At 34.0% G+C, this 19883-nt stretch overlaps 1 protein-coding gene across 1 annotated transcript in view; it reads left to right on the forward strand.

Moving 5' to 3' along the window:
* LOC142339184 (exocyst complex component 3-like) overlaps positions 1-8719 on the forward strand; it is a 31434-nt gene extending 22715 nt beyond the window's left edge. The window contains exon 9 of the mRNA XM_075388982.1: positions 8189-8719. Coding sequence (XP_075245097.1) covers positions 8189-8583 — 395 coding nt within the window. The 3' untranslated portion in view covers positions 8584-8719. The remainder of the gene's footprint in view (positions 1-8188) is intronic.
* The last annotated feature ends 11164 nt before the right edge of the window (positions 8720-19883 follow it).

Genomic DNA, 19883 nt, shown 5'->3' on the forward strand with positions numbered 1-19883 from the left:
CTTTTTGGATCTTTTAACTGTCTTTTTGGCAAAAATCAGTTAATATGGCAACTTCTCTTTGATAATTCCTATACTCAACGCCTCTTTCTACCTCGATCTAATTCTGTTTCATAAAAGTGTACATATGCTAATCCGATTTTGGTCATTTTTTTCCGATTTTCGTCATTTTTTCGTTTGTATTTTGGTTGTTATTGCTAGAAAGTTTTTTTATGCAACATGAGGGGTTTGAATTTTGTTTCAATAAAAATTCAATCATTTTTTGGCGTTAAGTTTGGAAAAAACAGTTAACATTCTTTTCACAAATGCAGTCTTAAAAGTTCTTTGACCATTTTTTTTGCAAAATTTTTCAATGTTTCGTGTTTCGTATTTATGAGTTCTGCTTTTTCCTTTTTTTGTTCTCTTCCGGAAGATAGATCTTTGTATCGGATGACTAGTTATCTTTTCTATGTCTTGAATGCTGAACAATGAAATGTATTCGTTTTTCCTTGAGTTTTTAAATTGATTTTTTTTTTCAAAAATCAAGACTGTTTTTTTGTTACGGTGTTCCTTACATTGTGCCTATATTTACATTCTAGTGATTATCATTCTAGTTTTTTCCTGGCACCTATATTTATGTCCCTCACATTTTTGACTTCGCCGTTAAAATCGGGTTCAACAGGTGAACACCCAGGTCATTAATCTGTCAAGCGTTTCTCTAAGTGGTTTACTAATCTCTTAATATGCGATTCACCGGAGCTGCTGAGAAGAAAAAGTCATGCTGTAACTAGCAGTTTGGACGTACATCAGCATCTCCCTACTCCTCCCCAACTGCGCCACACTCATCTTTCCACATCCACTCTACATCCCCGCCACTTTAACATCTCATTACACCTCTAACCCAGCGCGCGCAACCACTGCTCCCCACCCGCTTTAAGGGTTTTCGGTGCTTGTTACAACCAAAACTAATTGCTCGCCGATCATTTGGGAGGACCTCGCCCGATCTTTGTCGGTTATATATTTTTTAATGTGAACTTTAATGAATAAATGGCTGAAATAAAAATGCTCTTTTTTGGGTAGTTCGAAGTTAAGGCCGGCAATTAATAATTTGCTAGATTTGTACAGGATTTTCTAATTGCTCTCGAAAGAAGTTTGAGGCAATTCTTGTAAAGGTGTATGTCTTCTTAATAGATGAGAAGCGATAACGGCTTTCACTATGGACATCGTATTTTACGACTCTGAGAGAAGTATTGGTTTTCTTAAGCTTTTTTGCCGTTGCTGTTCGTTCAGACGGTGTTTTGACCTAAAAAAAAGAGTAAAATTGCCATGTTGACTTTTTTTTCTGAACGACTGAAGTTTTTTATCATAAGCTTCTATGAGCGAATGACTTTTCGACTTTTTTGACAAAGTTTTTTTTGACAGAATGCCGCATAAAGATAACCATTTTTAGCCGCTTTTTGTCCAATTAGCCCAGTTTTTTTGCATTTAATTTTTCTTCAAAGAAATAGGTTTTAATATAAGCTGTTCTGATATGTGGACCTCTAAAATTGTTATGACAGTGTTTTTCGGAGTCTAATAATGCGTTTTAATTTCTAAATGAGCATATATTTTGCATTTTTTAATTTACGTTTGGGCTGTTTTCAAATTGATTTCTTTTTGTTTCTTTAAGTGATTTTTTCAACAATTAGTGCATATGACAATTGATCTTTGATATTTTCTGCATTGAATGCCTCTTCATAACGTGACGTATCTTGGTTTTATAGAATTGTACACATGATTGCCCGATTTTGACAGCTTGTACAATTTTTCTGTTTTTTGTTTGAATTTATCTACTAGAAAATGTTTTTTGTGTACTGTCACGGATCTTGTTTTTCCCCTAGAAATTCAAATGTTCTGTGTCGTTCAGTATTTAAAATTCTGCCAAATTTTTTTTCATGTTCAATTTTAAAGTTTTTGACAATTTTGTAGTTTCCGTTCTTTGAACCATGTTTCTACGTTTTCATCTACACAAGAGGATAGCTATGCGATTTCCTGCTAAACAAGGAAATGTAATTATTTTTTTTTACTTCCTTGTTTTTTTATTTGATTTCCAATTTTCAAATTGCGAGAACTAGTCTATGTTTTTCATGTGTTTTCGTTTCTTTCTTTGTCTCCGCATTCTATTACGTATCATTCTATCATTTTCCTGATACCTATAGTGCTCATCAGCCCGCCTTTATCAGTTGTTGAAAAATGATTTTAGTCTTTTAGATTTTTATTTTGTTTTTATATGATTGCATTTGACATAGTGCGGCAGTGAGAATTTGTTTGAAAAGCCGTTTAGACATTTCAATTGACAAGGCGGCTCGTTAATGTGCGTTCGCACATGATGTTCCGACCCGAGCTCATCTACATTTTTGACTAAAATGTCAACCAAATCAAGAGATAACAAAAATAGATGTTTGAGTTTAAAACAATCGTTACACATTCTATCTACTAATTGAATTACTAATGCCATGCTTCATTACAGCACCAACGTGACCTGACATTGAAGAGACTAGAAAAAAAATAGCACCAACAAAATTTTGGCGGCAAAAAATGAATATCTAAATTTAAAAGCACCTGGTAACAACGTCAAAATGCAGTCAGATAAAACCTTAACTACACAAGTTTACCTTTTACTAACTATACAGCAGATGAAAAGTTTTCTTAACGAGACTAGGTAACAAGCCGACAAAAAGAACGAACAGTGAGGCGAAACTTAAAAATTAATCAACATTTTTTGCACCAAGAAAATTCAAAAATCTTAAAAAACATTGGTTTTTAATAAAAAAATCCTTGATAAATTACTAAAAAGTCATTACAAAACCAAAAGCACCCGTCTGTGGTCAGACTATGCCATAGAAACAAACTAAAGAGAAACTCAAAAAATTACAAACGATTTGCGAAAACACAAACCTTTGCTACCATTAAAATCAATAGCTATCATCTGAATATGTATTTTTAATTCAGTTGTTATTTCTGCTATTTCAGTTGAAGGATTTATACTGAAAGATTAAATAAGTTTACTTGGGCCACATTTAAAAACCATTGGGATCTGTTATTACGCGATTGTTCTGAAGGAAGAGAAAAAGAAACGCAAAAAATGGCCATTCAATAAACGTTCAGAAAAACGAAACAACAGTGGCACATAATATCAATATATATGTTATTTCTTGAAATACACGAAATTCGATGGGACATCTGATTGATGAATAGAAATTAAATTTGACGAAAGGAACCTATTCGCTATATACTGAATGTTTCGAGCAACATCATTCATTCAGTCCTCAATTACAAGCCTATGAGATCTGTGAGCAATTTACGGCTACCTAAAGAACAAAAACAGCGAATTCAGGAAAAAAAATTGAGCGACAAAAGGGTCGAAGGCATTAAAAAAATGAACTTTTCACTAAACACTCTTCAATTTTAAATTAATTTTTCAGGAGCAATGGGAAAACCTTTTTTATCAATATAATTTCAAAAAATCAACAAATATAAACAAATACATTAGACGCACGAAAATTGCGGGAAAACACGTATTATCAACGCCATTAAATTCATTAGCCTTCAACGGAAGCCAGTATATACAATAAATGATGCCTCGAGGGGACAATAAGTTTTTTTGCCAATCGTATTTCATCAATAAGACCTTACAACAAGTTAATGACTATGAAAACAACAACAGAGAGAGGCAAAAACCACAAATTCAGTAGAAAAGTGCCTGAAGAAAATGTCGAAGCAACTCAAATCATAAGCTCTTCCCTGAAAACTTTATTTATGATCCGTTGAACTTCTTCCCTAAACCAATAGGGACTCTCAGCAGTAAGATGATGTGATAAGATTTCAAAAGGATCGAAAAACAAAATAAAGTACCCAAAAAAAATATGAATTCTCGTGGCATTGATGTTTTAAAACTAATAGGTAGAAGATAAAACCGCTAACCAGATTAATTTTGGCTATAGTAGAACGGAAATGGATTCTGTTAGAACCAACAATGACCAAGAGTATTCACGAAAAAAAATTAGGAATGGTTGAATTTCAAAAAAGTTTCGAAAAATTATTTTTAAACCCTTAACAGCCAGTAAACTCAATCTTTCATCGGAGCTCAATGACGATGCTCAGATATAACCCATAGGGAGGAAAATGATGTCTGTCATGCATAGATAGTTAAAAAGACATCACAATAAGTCTTATGACAGAAAACAATAACAAAAACAGCAAAAACTAAAATTCAGTAGAAAAATGCGAGAAGAAAGTGTCGAAGACAATTAAACCATTAGCTATTCTCTGAAAACTTTCTCTGTGATCCACTGAACGTCCTCTCTAAGCCAATTGGATTACAATAATCTTTGGATAATGTGATAAAGAGTTCAAAAGTGACCAATAATTAAAAAAATCCAAAAAAAAAATTTAAAATTGAAATCTTTGTCATTGAAGTCATATAACCAATAGCTAGAAGATAAAACAGCTAAACAGAATATTTTTAGTCGCAGTAAAAAGCAAGTGGGTCCAGTCAATACTGAAACTCACTAACAGTTCAAGAAAAATTTAGGAATTGTTATTGTTCAAATAAAATTTTCGAAAAATGATTTTTATTTTAAGACATTAAATTCAATAGCTTTCAACGGAAGTCAATAAAAACGCTCAAAGATGCCCCGGTGGCAGTACATTTATGTTTGTCATGCATAGGTATTCATTATGAGATCACAGTAAGTATAATGACTATTAAAACAACAAAAAAAAACAGGAGAAAACCAAAAAATCAGTAGAAAAGTGCAAGAAGAACGTGTCGAAGCCATTTAAACCATAAATTTTTGTTTAAAATTTTTGTTGGTCATCCACAGAACATCGTTTTTAAGCTAATGGGAACTGTCAATATTTGGATAATGTGATAAGATTTCAAAAGTAACCAATAATACGTAAAAATCCAAAAAAAATTTTAAAAAATTGAAATTTTTTGTCATTGAAGTCATATAACCAATAGATAGAAGATAAAACCGCTAACCAGTTTAATTTTGGTTGCAGTAGGAAGGAAGAGGGTGCTCTCACCCCTGGACTGACTTACAATTCACTATAATAAGATTATGATTCTTTAATATTCAAAAAAAAATTCGAAAAATTATTTTTTAAGTCTTAACAGCCATTAGCCGCCCCCTCAATGAAATAGACATGTTCACTTAATGCTCATTATGGAACATATTGCACTGTTAGTCAATGAATCCCTACCATAGGACTCCAAAAAAATAGTAAAACTTCAAAAAGAAATTCAAAATTTCATTCAAAATTACGAAAACTCAGAATCGAAGCCAAAAAAAAACATGAGCAATTCCTTGAAAACGACGTTTTTTGTTCATTGCGCTTCATTCGACTATAAAGGAGTTTTGTCATTAATAGAACGTCGATATAAAATGTGACTTGTCTCTAGGTGACTTAAAAAAGCAAAAAAGAGAAAAGTTTTATTAAAAAAAGGGCTCTCAATTAGAGTTCGATTTTTTTTTGATAGTGAACTTCCCTATGAGACCAGAACTAGTCTTTCTATCGCCTTGCATTCAACTTTTACGAACTCAAAATTTATTCTTTTTATAGAAATTTGAATTAATGTTTTCGTAAAAAAGATCTTAGTTTGAAGAAAATTGTACTAAAAGTGAACAATCATGCTAAAGATCCCATTGTTCACACAAAACTTCAATCCTCGATAACTCCTCGAAAAAAACGAAATTCAAAAAAATCTTTTTACTTTTGAATTCTACGCCGGACCAGCTTTTTAATGATACCACTCACATTTCTCTACGACGAATATATCGATCGGCCAAAATTCACTGAACAAAAAAAAAAAACCCATTTGAGTATATAGTTCCTTCCCCCACAAGTGGGGTCGGAACAATAATTACTTTCTAGGAAAATTATCGGGGTCTAGTTTAGTTTTGATATTGTTTGCCTTTGAAGTATTTTCTGTTTTTTTTTGCCTTTTTGTTGATTAATTTGAAAGTTTTTCAAATTATTAATAGCCGCGAAGAGATAGCCTATTATTGGCGTGGGTTTTTTTCGTGGGTTTTTTTCGTGGGTTTTTTTCGTTTTCTCAATCGGTTAATCTTACAGCCGTTGAATTTTTTTGGTTTCAGTGAATTCTAGTGCTTCGCAGTTAGAATTTGTATGTGTGAAGCATTTGTTCTGCTTTTAGGTCAATTGCGTGACTTACCTCTCTCAAAAAAATCTGAACTCACTTATTGAGCTTTAAATTTTTTGTATCTAACTAGTGTGAAACGCATATGCCCTAATTCCTGAGTATTAGAGTCTTTAGTTTTTGATTTTGAATATTATTTTTGATTGAGCTCTGTTACAAAAAGTCTATTGTCTATCAAAGGACTGGTGGCCAATCTGTCTGACTTATTTTCAATTCATGGAATGCCACAACCGTCTATTGCGGCTATTTTCGTTAATCTGCCCACTATGTTTATTTAAGTGTTTGCTTAAACTTTTCTGCGTTTTCTTCTTGAACATTCTTTCGATTTTTTTCCTTTGACTTTTTCACGCTTTACTTATTGATTTTTGCGTGTCCTAAAATGCTCTTGTTCAGAAATTCAGTCTGTTTCTGAAAAATTGATTGTAAGTTAACCCATCACAAGGCCCTGATAGCCGAGTGGATAATGATTCAGTCTATTACAGCGAAGGTCAGTGGTTCGGACCCCTCCTTAGTTGGAATTGTTTGCACCCTTAAAAATTATATAGACTATGCCCCCTCTGAATTGAATTACCCCACCTGTCGTTGAGAGCAATTTTTCCTTCGTCATTCGGTTTATGTTAGAATCGTTTCGTATCTCGTGGAAATGAGGTTTGAAGTTAGGCTTTCCAGTCTGACCTTATCGTCGTTGTTCATAGGAGCCATTAATACTTCGCACATGTGGCCTAATGCGCTACATGAAGGACAGTAGTACGCTTAATACGCTTGAAATTAGCTATTTTAGTTTTGAAATTATTATTGTAGAACTCTAATAGTCATTTCTGTCAAATATATCTGGTTTTGTAGCTCATTTGCGGCACGGAAATTATGATAGCAGATCAGAAGCTTGAATCCATAGGAAATATATCTCGTGACAATATTTTTCAACAAAATAATGTTTTACGTAAAATTTATTCGCAGACGGTAATAACGTTGACTACACGATGGATTCTAGTTCTCCAAAATTTTTTGAAGTCAATTGAAGCCATCATAGTGATTAGGCTCGAGGGCTGCAAAATTTTGTATAACTCGAGACAATAAATAATTAATATTCTGACACCTCTTCAATATGACTGAGAACACCTTCTCTGCGAATCCTCCTTGTGACAGTTATTTTGTATGTCAATTGTCCGTTGTTTATAATGTCTGTTTTTACTGAAGTGTTCCTGATGGGAACATCGTTCTCACTAAGTCAGGAGTATTGCCAAATTTCTTGCATTTAGTTTGGTATCAAAACTTTTAGATTTGTGCTGTAACTTGCTAAGGGCACGCGCAAATGCTTTTTTTATCTGGTTCAACTTGTTTGACATCTCTTACCATTATCTGAGATTATATGGATAATAGTTGAGTACTTAGAGTAGAAAAGTATTCAATTTTGCGGACACTACAAATTAAAATTGAAATTGTTGCATATTGCTCAAGATTTATAGTCAGAACTCATGAACTTTGTAGTCATGGTTTCTGTTTAAGATTTCTGGGATGTAGTAAATTTCAGGATTATTAGAGAAGTTATGGAGATCAATTGTAAAAAATTTGGTATTGGTTTCACTAAATTTGTTTTATTATTTGATTGTCTAAGTAATTAACTGTTTTGTTTGTTTGCCTCAATTGCTACCAAAGAAGTTAAAACTTTGACGACTTTAATTAGCTGCTTCAAGACCTTGATCAAGGGTGCAATAACCATACACCAAAAGTCTGCTGAAGTTCAAACATTGTCAGCTTGATATGTCACATGCTGTACTGTTTCGATGGATTCTAGTTGAATTGAAAACGTCACGCAAGGCCGAAATGCTCATGTGTCTTGATCGCAATAAATTTTTGAAAGTTGCTTAGTTTGAAATATTTTGAACTGCTGTAGTATTTGTTTATCATGTTCTGTTATCATTTTATACAGGCCTTTTAAAACAACTAAACGAGTTGAAAAAAAGGCCGTTTTCTCTCGTCTTCAACATGGAAAATTTTGGTTTTTAGGCGCTCTTTCTGCAGCTAATGTGGAAGACCGTCAGAAAATAGCGTACAAATTGAAGAAAGAAGCGGATGCATTACACAAATACTTCATTGACAAACTGGAGACCTTAAAAGGATGCGCAATTTCTCACTCAGAAGGTCCTTTGCAAGCTGTAGTCAGTGTAGCAGATATGTATTTAACGAGCAAAGATATGATGATTGTGATTCTTGGTGCTCTGTGTAAGAACTACCCGGACGCTACCCCGACCCAACTAGAGCGACTGATTGGATTCCACGAAGAGTTCCGAGGTGATGCGGGGCGAAATGGGGTCAAGTCGGCTTTTGCCTCGGTTCCACCGCCGAAGAAGGGTGAAATTAGTCGCGCAACTGTGTTTAGTCATGCGGAGTTGAAAGCATGACCATCACTTGAGAGCTAATTTATTATTATTTATTTAGTTTAGCCATTGTATTTATACACTTTTGAAAAAAAAAGTAAATTATAATCTTTGACTGAATTTAAATTTGGGATGCCTTGATTAAAAACATTCTTGACAATTTTTCTTAACAATTGAACAGATAACTTAGATATGCAATTTAAAATCTATAGCGGAGTTTAGCTTTAGTGGTTTAAGTTTTGCAACGGTTAGAGCAAAATTGAGCATTTTTTCTTTGAATGAAATTATTAAAAGTTCTTCGCAAACGTTTTTAATGACGAAACTGTACTTCCATATGTAATTCAACTTAGTTATATTTCGATAGTTATTTTAATTATTCTATGCTAATGATTCTAGTTGCTAAGAATCTTTAAATGAGACTTTTCTATTGCAACTTTATGGAAAGAACGCTTGAAAGATGAATATAATAAATGATGCTGCTATTTATTAATTAAAGGGTACCTGGTTACGTTACTACGTCAATCGATATTTCAAGCGCTTCTTTGAAGTGTTCTAATTTTGTCTTCACTTGACGTCAGCCACGTTTCATTTTCCCCGAGGTCTAAAAATGCGAGGTCTTATTTTTCCCCGAGGTGTTATTTAGTTATTGCAACATCCTATCTTGACGTAATTTGAGGTTTGCTGTTTTTCCGTCATAGGTCTCTTAATTGTCTCCACGACCTCAATTCATTGTGGGGTTATAAGTATTATACCGGCTTGAATTATACCGGCACAAATGTGGGTGCTTTTATGCAAAATGTGTGACCATTTTCTAGAATGTTCTTTCAATTTCACTTTTCAAGTGACTTTTTGATTTCCTTGAGTGATTTAGATTGTGCGCATTCCGAATTTAAGTTTGTTGCTAAAGTAAAACCGATTTTCATAGAGTACAGTACATAGCGTGTGTAGCGGAGTGATTAATATCCCTGACTCTCAACCGAGAGGTCGCGGGTTCGACCCTTGTCAGAAGTTTTTGCACCATAAAAGTTTTTCTACTCCATCTCACTTTCTTAATTGCTTGTCTCCGATGTTTGTTGGTTTATGTTTGAGATATTGAAAAATTGCACGTTTAAATAGGTTTTATAGTTTCGCTCTTTATGTTTCATAATTTAGTTGTTCGTATTTTAGTGATTGATTTCTTATTAATTGCTTTTAATATTAATAGATAGTTAGGTATCAGCAATTATATTTATTGGTAATGTTTTTAAAAATTTTGCCGGTAAGAAAAGAAACTTTTCTCTCAAAACAGTATATATTGAGCAGTATATATCCAAGTTTTATTGGCTGCTATCGGATTTAATGACTTAGATTTTATAATTTTTCCACTTCCTTTCGTTTTCACCTATGTGTTGGACTTGGCTCGATTTAGATTTTGGCTTGCATTGGTTGAGCGTTATGGGGTACAATTAGCGCGAAGCGAAGAGTTGTTTTTTTGTAATAACGGAAATTTTTGCTTACTGTTACAAGTTATGCAAATTTCTAATATCATTCTGTTTCGAATTTGCCATTTTCAACGCTTTGTTCTCGTATAAGCTGGGTTGAATATTCAGTTAATAGTTTTGAGTGCAAGATGCTCGATGTAATTTTCTCATAAGTTTATAATTGCTCTCGAACGAAGTCAAGTTATTATTGAAAACATGCCTTTTTTATGCTCGCTTATTTCGCTCGCTTGCGTCATTTGATTTTTTTTCAAATTAGAATTGGGATAAACTGTTAAATCTGAGGGCATTAAATGTTAGTGAGCAGCTTAAAGCCTTAGAATGCGCTTTGTACTTTTCAGGGAAGCTTGGGACGAAATAGGACTCCATGGTGTAAAGGGTATTTTTCAATTTTGGAATGCTTCGACAACCCCCTCCCACGAATACACACACGCGCAAACAGTTTTTCTAAATTCCCTGCACATCTTACCGCCGCGCCACTCCGAAACCCCACGTGCCCACACAGACACACCCATCAAAAGCTAGCTACAACCAAAGCCAGCACCTTGGCTTTTGTCCGAGAGCAATCATTGCAATGCCTATCTATAGTTTCTATTTTTGGTCAATTTTGACTTGGTTTATAATGTAACGTATTTATAATGTAATATAATGTTATAGGAGACGTTATATTATAAACCAGGATCTTAATTATTGACATAGACACCATAGATAAACTTCGCATTGATTCCTCTGGGGCGACAGGCAAGTTGATGGCGATGGTTGTAGCTAGCTTTTTCAGAAAGAGGCGATCTGCATTGGGTGTTAGTGAGTATATATTAAAGAAAAATTTTCTAAAAAACACCCACTATTTTGAGAGGTTTGGTACTATCTTTTGTGCCACAGAGACCCTCTTTTTCGGCATTGCATTGTTTTTTTCCGATGACTCCCACTGTTGTGACAATTAAAAAAAATTGAAGCAATTAAACATTTTGTTCTGTTTCACTTGACATCTCATCCCTTTTGCTTCCTTTAAGATTAATATTCCTCGGTATAGATTACTGATTGTCAATCAAAATGAGAAATTATAACCCCTGGACGGAGAACTACATTCTGTCATGCGTATAATTCAGTGTTCGATTTGATATAGCTGGTTCGCAGACCGAAATTTTAGAGATAGTTCATGTAATTTTGCGAGTTGATATTTGTTTGCTTCTGTCTTGGATTGATAACCAAAATCGAAAAAAAAACAATAGAACGACTGCCAGGACTCAAGGAATTATGTCAAGGAATTATGTCCTTTGCCTTTCAAATAAGCCTTTAGCTGCGATTATCGAGCTTGATTTTTGTAGTGAGATAGATTTTTTTATACTTAACTCAATTATTTGTTATGTTTTATAGGATTTCTTGCTTTGCATATTTAAAACATAGTTCACATAAAGCCAAATATTTCAAACACCTTTAAACTGAAATTTCTTTATGCTTACAAGTTATGCAAATGTCTAAGATTTTCATATTGTTTCGAGTTCGCCATTTTCAGCGTATTTTTCTCATTGAGGCTGGTTTCAATATTCAGTTAATAGTTTTGAGTGCAAGTTGCTTGATGAAAATTGCTCAGGTTTATAATTGCTCTCGAATGAAGTGGAAGTTGTTATTGAATATGTGCTTTTTTATGCTCGCTTCTTTCGCTCGCTTGCGTTATTTGACTTGTCGTTATAAGAAATGGGATAAACTGGTAAAGGAGGCATTAAGTTTTTGTGAGCAATTTAGAGTCTTAGTGTACGGTTCAGGGAATCTTGTGACGAAACAGGACAAAAAGGTAATTTTTAATTTTGGAATGCTGCGACAACCTCTCCCCAACACGCCAAGACATTTTCTCGTTTCCCTTCACATTTTACCCCCGCGCCACTCGCAAACCTTCCCCCCACTCACACGCACACACACGCATAGAGACACGCACAGACACACACATCCAAACAGATCTAGCTACAACCAATGCCAGCACCTTGCCTGTGTCTTCCGAGAGGAATCATTGTGACAGTTATCTATAGTTTTTTCGATGTTATAAAAGGCGTTATATCATATCATAAACCAAGACCTCTTTTTTCTGAATTGCCTTGGTTTTTGAGATGACTCCCACTGTTGCGACAATTAAAAATAGTTGAAGCAAATGAATATTTTGCTTCACTTTTGACAACTCATTCTTTTTGCTTCTTTTGTGATTAATATTGCTCAAAGGTTTATAATAGCTCTCGAAGTTTGAATTTATTATCAAAAACGTGTCTTTTTGTGCTGGCTTCCTTCGCTCGCTCGCGTTATTTGAGTTTTCGTTTTTATAAATGGGATAAACTGGTAAAGCTGAGGGCATTAATTGTTTGTGAGCAGCTTAAAGCCTTAGAAGGCGCTTTATGTACGGTTTAGCTCGTGACGAAACGGGACTTCGTGGTTTAAAGGTAATTATAATTTTTGGAATGCTTCGACAACCTCACCCCATACACACACGCGCAAACACTTTTTCTATATTCCCTACACAGCTTACCCCCATGCCACTCCGAACCCCCCCCCATGTCCCACACAGACACACCCAACAAAAGCTAGCTACAACCAAAGCCAGCACCGTGCCTGTCGTCCGAGAGAAATGATTACGGTGCCTATCTTTAGTTTCTACTTTTTGGTCAATAGTGAAGATATATTAAAGAAAAAACTTTCTGAACACAACTGATATTGTTTACTGTTTTGAGAGGTATGTTACTATTTTTCTGTGCCTCAGAAACCCTTTTTTTCTGCATTGCATTGGTTTTTAGATCACTCCCACTGTTTCAAAAATTAAAGATAATTGAAGCAGATGAACATTTTTTTCTCTTTAGTTTTGACAACTCAACTTTTGCGTATAATTCAGTTTTCGATATGATATAGCTGGTTCGCAGACAGAGGTTTCAGAGACAGTTCATGTAATTTTGCGAGTTGATATTTGTTTGCTTCTGTCTTGGATTGATAACCAAAATCGAAAAAAAAACAATAGAACGACTGCCAGGACTCAAGGAATTATGTCAAGGAATTATGTCCTTTGCCTTTCAAATAAGCCTTTAGCTGCGATTATCGAGCTTGATTTTTGTAGTGAGATAGATTTTTTTGTACTTAACTCAATTATTTGTTATGTTTTATAGGATTTCTTGCTTTGCATATTTAAAACATAGTTCACATAAAGCCAAATATTTCAAACACCTTTAAACTGAAATTTCTTTATGCTTACAAGTTATGCAAATGTCTAAGATTTTCATATTGTTTCGAGTTCGCCATTTTCAGCGTATTTTTCTCATTGAGGCTGGTTTCAATATTCAGTTAATAGTTTTGAGTGCAAGTTGCTTGATGAAAATTGCTCAGGTTTATAATTGCTCTCGAATGAAGTGGAAGTTATTATTGAATATGTGCTTTTTTATGCTCGCTTCTTTCGCTCGCTTGCGTTATTTGACTTGTCGTTATAAGAAATGGGATAAACTGGTAAAGGAGGCATTAAGTTTTTGTGAGCAATTTAGAGTCTTAGTGTACGGTTCAGGGAATCTTGTGACGAAACAGGACAAAAAGGTAATTTTTAATTTTGGAATGCTGCGACAACCTCTCCCCAACACGCCAAGACATTTTCTCGTTTCCCTTCACATTTTACCCCCGCGCCACTCCCAAACCTTCCCCCACACACACGCACACACACGCATAGAGACACGCACAGACACACACATCCAACCAGATCTAGCTACAACCAATGCCAGCACCTTGCCTGTGTCTTCCGAGAGGAATCATTGTGACAGTTATCTATAGTTTTTTCGATGTTATAAAAGGCGTTATATCATATCATAAACCAAGACCTCTTTTTTCTGAATTGCCTTGGTTTTTGAGATGACTCCCACTGTTGCGACAATTAAAAATAGTTGAAGCAAATGAATATTTTGCTTCACTTTTGACAACTCATTCTTTTTGCTTCTTTTGTGATTAATATTGCTCAAAGGTTTATAATAGCTCTCGAAGTTTGAATTTATTATCGAAAACGTGTCTTTTTGTGCTGGCTTCCTTCGCTCGCTCGCGTTATTTGAGTTTTCGTTTTTATAAATGGGATAAACTGGTAAAGCTGAGGGCATTAATTGTTTGTGAGCAGCTTAAAGCCTTAGAAGGCGCTTTATGTACGGTTTAGCTCGTGACGAAACGGGACTTCGTGGTTTAAAGGTAATTTTAATTTTTGGAATGCTTCGACAACCTCCTCACCCCATACACACACGCGCAAACACTTTTTCTATATTCCCTACACATCTTACCCCCATGCCACTCCGAACCCCCCCCCCATGTCCCACACAGACACACCCAACAAAAGCTAGCTACAACCAAAGCCAGCACCGTGCCTGTCGTCCGAGAGAAATGATTACGGTGCCTATCTTTAGTTTCTACTTTTTGGTCAATAGTGAAGATATATTAAAGAAAAAACTTTCTGAACACAACTGATATTGTTTACTGTTTTGAGAGGTATGTTACTATTTTTCTGTGCCTCAGAAACCCTTTTTTTCTGCATTGCATTGGTTTTTAGATCACTCCCACTGTTTCAAAAATTAAAGATAATTGAAGCAGATGAACATTTTTTTCTCTTTAGTTTTGACAACTCAACTTTTGCGTATAATTCAGTTTTCGATATGATATAGCTGGTTCGCAGACAGAGGTTTCAGAGACAGTTCATGTAATTTTGCGAGTTGATATTTGTTTGCTTCTGTCTTGGATTGATAACCAAAATCGAAAAAAAAACAATAGAACGACTGCCAAGACTCGAGGAATCACGCTGCGAGTTCCTGTATATTTGAGATTTAAGATTTGTTTGCTTCTGTCTCGGATTGATCAGTAAACGACTGACATGGCTCGAACTTGAACGAAAGACTCCCATGACTCGAGGAACCATGCTGTTTGTTTGAATAATTCTTTGAAATGCGGCAAGGTAATGATTAAACTTACTACTGTTAAAACTTAAGCAGCGAATAAAATTATTGCAGCTACGGCGATTAATTTTAGGTGCTTTGTCTTTCAAAAGCCTTTGGTTGCGATTAACGAGCTAGATTTTTTGTTGTGAGATAGATTTTTTATATCTACCGCAATTATTTCTTAAATTTAGTAGCGATTTCTTGCTTTGCATATTTAAAGCATATTTCAATTAGAGCTCAATGATTTTTTTGGCATTTTTTCCCATTTTATATCTTTCAATTAGAACGCAATTATTTACCAGTGACGTCAAAGAAGAGAGCTTTTTGTAGGTCAGACAGTTTTAATCAAAAACTGCAATTATTACTGGGTCTATAATTCCGTAAATGCAATTTACTCCCCAACAGTTCTTTGATTACATCTTGGCTCCTTTTACTGAGTAAAAAACCGCTGAACTGATAATTGCCCTCGAACGAAGGTTGAACCAATTATGGTATTCGTGTGTCTTTTTTATCCAAAATTTTTGCTCTACCGTTTTTATTCTAGAAAATTTCATCGCCCGCTTGAGCATTTGACTTTTCGAGTGACTTTTTCATGCTTAACTTCTTTATTAACAGCCGCACAGCGATAGCTGGGAATATAATTGGCCTTCTCTTGGTTTTTTACGATTCGAAGAGGAGCATTGATTTTCTTAAGGTTTTTCTTTTTACCGAAAGTACTATTCGTTCAGACGATGCTTTGACCTAAAAGCGAAAAGGAGTAAAATTGTCGTGTGGAATATTTTTTTCTGAGCGAGAAAAGTATTTTGATCATGAGTTTGCGTTTAGTGAATGACTTTTTGACTTTGAAAAGTAGTTTTTGACTGAATGGCACATATAGATAACCGTTTTTAGCCGTTTTTCGTCCAAGTGGCCCATTTTTTGCTTGTAATTTGGTTATTTGTAGAAATAATTTTTATTCGATGCTATATTGAGATGTGAACCTTGGAAATTGATACCACAGTGTTTTGCAATGCCTGAAAATGCGTTTGGAGTTCAAAATTGGTAAATAGTTTTGATTTTTTAGTTATTTTTGGCTTTTTTTCTTGTAATTTCTTCATTTTTTGATCCTTCCCCCGACTTTTTGGGAAAAATCAGTTAATATGGCAACTTCCCTTTGATAATTCATATACTCAACGCCTCTTTCTAACTCGATGTACTTTTGTTTTATAAAATTGTACATCCGGTACTCCGATTTTGCTAGTTTTTTTCCAATTGTTCAGTTTTTGGTTTGTAATTTTCGTTTTAATTACTAGAACTACTCTTTTTATGCAACATGAGAGACTTTAACTTTGTTTCAATAAAAATTTAATCATTGTTTGGTGTTAAGTTTTTGAAAAACAGTATTTTTTGAAAAGTTTTCATAAATGCCGTCTAAAATATTTATTAAACATTTTTTTGCAAAATATTTTGTTTCTTCGATTTCTGCTTTTTCTCTTTTTTGTTCCGTTCAGGAGGATGGATCCTTGTCTCGGATGACTTGTTTTCTTTTCTATGTCTCGAATGCTGAACAATGAGATGTATTCATTTTTCTAGATTTTTTTAATTTTGATTTTTAACTTAAAATCAAGAATTGGTTTTTTATTACGGCGTTGCTTACATTGTGTGCATATTCCTCACATTCTAGTTCGTGTCATCCTAGCTTTGTCCTGGCACCTACATTTATATTCGTTATATTGATTTTTTCAGTTGTTAAAAAATTGAATGATTTCGGCTTTTTCTTAGGTTTTCGTCATTTCTTTGGTTTGCAATTGATTTCATTCATCATAAATTAGTCCTGAGAGTTTTCTTGAGTCCCTGGTATTGTTTTTAAACGATTTTTTGCCTTTGAATATTATTCTGTTGGTTGTCTTTTCTATGATGAATTTAATTTTTGAATTAGTTTGAAATCATATTGTCTTGAATATATACATCAAGGAAGAAGTATGTGTTGTTTTTGTCTTAATTACAGTGATTAGAAATCTAATTGTAGTGATTTTCTGATTCTTAAATCTGAGCGTCCATATTTGAAAAATTTAACTTAGTTTCTAAGATTATTATCTGCCGTTTGCTCCCGCGACCTTGAGATTAGAATCATGAATTATTTGAGGGAAATTAATAGCCTTGTTAGTTTTTCAGCCTATCAGTTATTTGGCCATCCTAATTTTTTTAACGTTACCAAATGTTTTCATTAACATAAATTTTTGCTGCATTTTGTTTCTCTCGGTGATAGTTGTTTAAGTTTCATCATTTAGATCAGACCTGGGGAGGTAATGAAATAATGGTTTTATACAAAAGGTGATGGCTTCACCTGCAATTACGGTTTTTTTGTGAAGTTTTGATGCTCCGAGTCGCTCCCCGAATTTTTCCGGCTATGTTTTTTATTTCGCTATTTTTGTTACAACCATATGACGTCACAACCACTTCAAATCTGCTTTTTGTTCATTCGTTCATGCAATTTCAAATGTATTGCGTGCGTGACGTCGTTTTTAGCTCTTTGTGGAGCAAGATTTTTTTGTTCATTTGCGCGATTAAGTTTTTGGTCAAACTTGACTTACCTCACTCACAAAATGACTTCCTCACTTTGAAATTGACTTTTGTTTACCTTAATTCAAAGAGATGAGGTCAAATGGGTGTGTGTCAGTCTAAATGAAGGTTATTTGAGAGCAGCTAATAGAGGCAGCGAAAACTTATTCAGATTTTTAATCAAAATTTAACATTTCAGCCTTCAATAAGACGAATTTTTTGGTCTGTCTTACTGTTTTTTTTAGACTGCAGATCTACGAAGCTATTGCGGCTATTCTCTGGCAATCTGCCAGCTATGTTTTTGTGTAATCAAAATTGCCTTCATTCAGAATTTAGGCTGCTAAGATTTTAAGTCACTTAATAAATTTATCCCAGGTTCTACTCCCTCTCATAGTTATAGTTAAATTGAGCTACGCCTTTTCGTCAGAAGTTTTGGAACCGTTTTCGCCAAAATTGGTAATTATCTGAGCTGAAGTCCGGCGTTATTCAGACTTTGACCTCGTTAAAACAGAGCATATGAAAGAATGACCCCCGAGTGATCTGATTTGATTAAGCCCAAATGATTACCTTGATGATGCTTTCTTGGAAAAGAATTCAATACAATTTGAATAAGTTTTGATTCGTGGAGGGGTATTGACGGTAATTAGTGCATATAAGGGTTCTCTCGTTGAAGATTAAGGAGTTTGTCATTCTATTTTAATGAACACGATGCCTCGATTTATCAGCGAATGTGTTGACCGAGTATTGCATTCAACTGTATGCACCAGATCAATGCAAAAGTGTATATTTGAACAGAGCGAAGTTTGCTGATAGTTATACTTTCGAGGTGACTTTTGACTTTTCGAGTGACTTTTTCATGCTTAACTTCTTTATTAATAGCCGCACAGCGATAGCTGGGGATATAATTGGCCTTCTCTTGGTTTTTTACGATTCGAAGAGGAGCATTGATTTTCTTAAGGTTTTTCTTTTTTACCGAAAGTACTATTCGTTCAGACGATGCTTTGACCTAAAAGCGAAAAGGGGTAAAATTGTCGTGTGGAATAATTTTTTCTGAGCGAGAAAAGTATTTTGATCATGAGTTTGCGTTTAGTGAATGACTTTTTGACTTTGAAAAGTAGTTTTTGACTGAATGGCACATATAGATAACCGTTTTTAGCCGTTTTTCGTCCAAGTGGCCCATTTTTTGCTTGTAATTTGGTTATTTGTAGAAATAATTTTTATTCGATGCTATATTGAGATGTGAACCTTGGAAATTGATACCACAGTGTTTTGCAATGCCTGAAAATGCGTTTGGAGTTCAAAATTGGTAAATAGTTTTGATTTTTTAGTTATTTTTGGCTTTTTTTCTTGTAATTTCTTCATTTTTTGATCCTTCCCCCGACTTTTTGGGAAAAATCAGTTAATATGGCAACTTCCCTTTGATAATTCATATACTCAACGCCTCTTTCTAACTCGATGTACTTTTGTTTTATAAAATTGTACATCCGGTACTCCGATTTTGCTAGTTTTTTTTTCCAATTGTTCAGTTTTTGGTTTGTAATTTTCGTTTTAATTACTAGAACTACTCTTTTTATGCAACATGAGAGACTTTAACTTTGTTTCAATAAAAATTTAATCATTGTTTGGTGTTAAGTTTTTGAAAAACAGTATTTTTTGAAAAGTTTTCATAAATGCCGTCTAAAATATTTAATAAACATTTTTTTGCAAAATATTTTGTCTCTTCGATTTCAGCTTTTTCTCTTTTTTGTTCCGTTCAGGAGGATGGATCCTTGTCTCGGATGACTTGTTTTCTTTTCTATGTCTCGAATGCTGAACAATGAGATGTATTCATTTTAATTTTGATTTTTAACTTAAAATCATTTTCATTATTCATTCTTATGCATTCATTTTTTTTTAATTTTGATTTTTAACTTAAAATCAAGAATTAGTTTTTTATTACGGCGTTGTTTACATTGTGTGCATATTCCTCACATTCTAGTTTGTGTCATCCTAGCTTTGTCCTGGCACCTACATTTATATTCGTTATATTGACTTTTTCAGTTGTTAAAAAATTGAATGATTGCGGCTTTTTCTTAGGTTTTCGTCATTTCTTTGGTTTGCAATTGATTTCATTCATCATAAATTAGTCCTGAGAGTTTTCTTGAGTCCCTGGTATTGTTTTTAAACGATTTTTTGCCTTTGAATATTATTCTTTTGGTTGTCTTTTCTATGATGAATTTAATTTTTGAATTAGTTTGAAATCATATTGTCTTGAATATATACATCAAGGAAGAAGTATGTGTTGTTTTTGTCTTAATTACAGTGATTAGAAATCTAATTGTAGTGATTTTCTGATTCTTAAATCTGAACGTCCATATTTGAAAAATTTAACTTA

This window comes from Convolutriloba macropyga, chromosome 5 (genome assembly GCF_964194025.1).
Source record: "Convolutriloba macropyga chromosome 5, txConMacr16.3, whole genome shotgun sequence".
Lineage (NCBI taxonomy): Eukaryota > Metazoa > Xenacoelomorpha > Acoela > Convolutidae > Convolutriloba > Convolutriloba macropyga.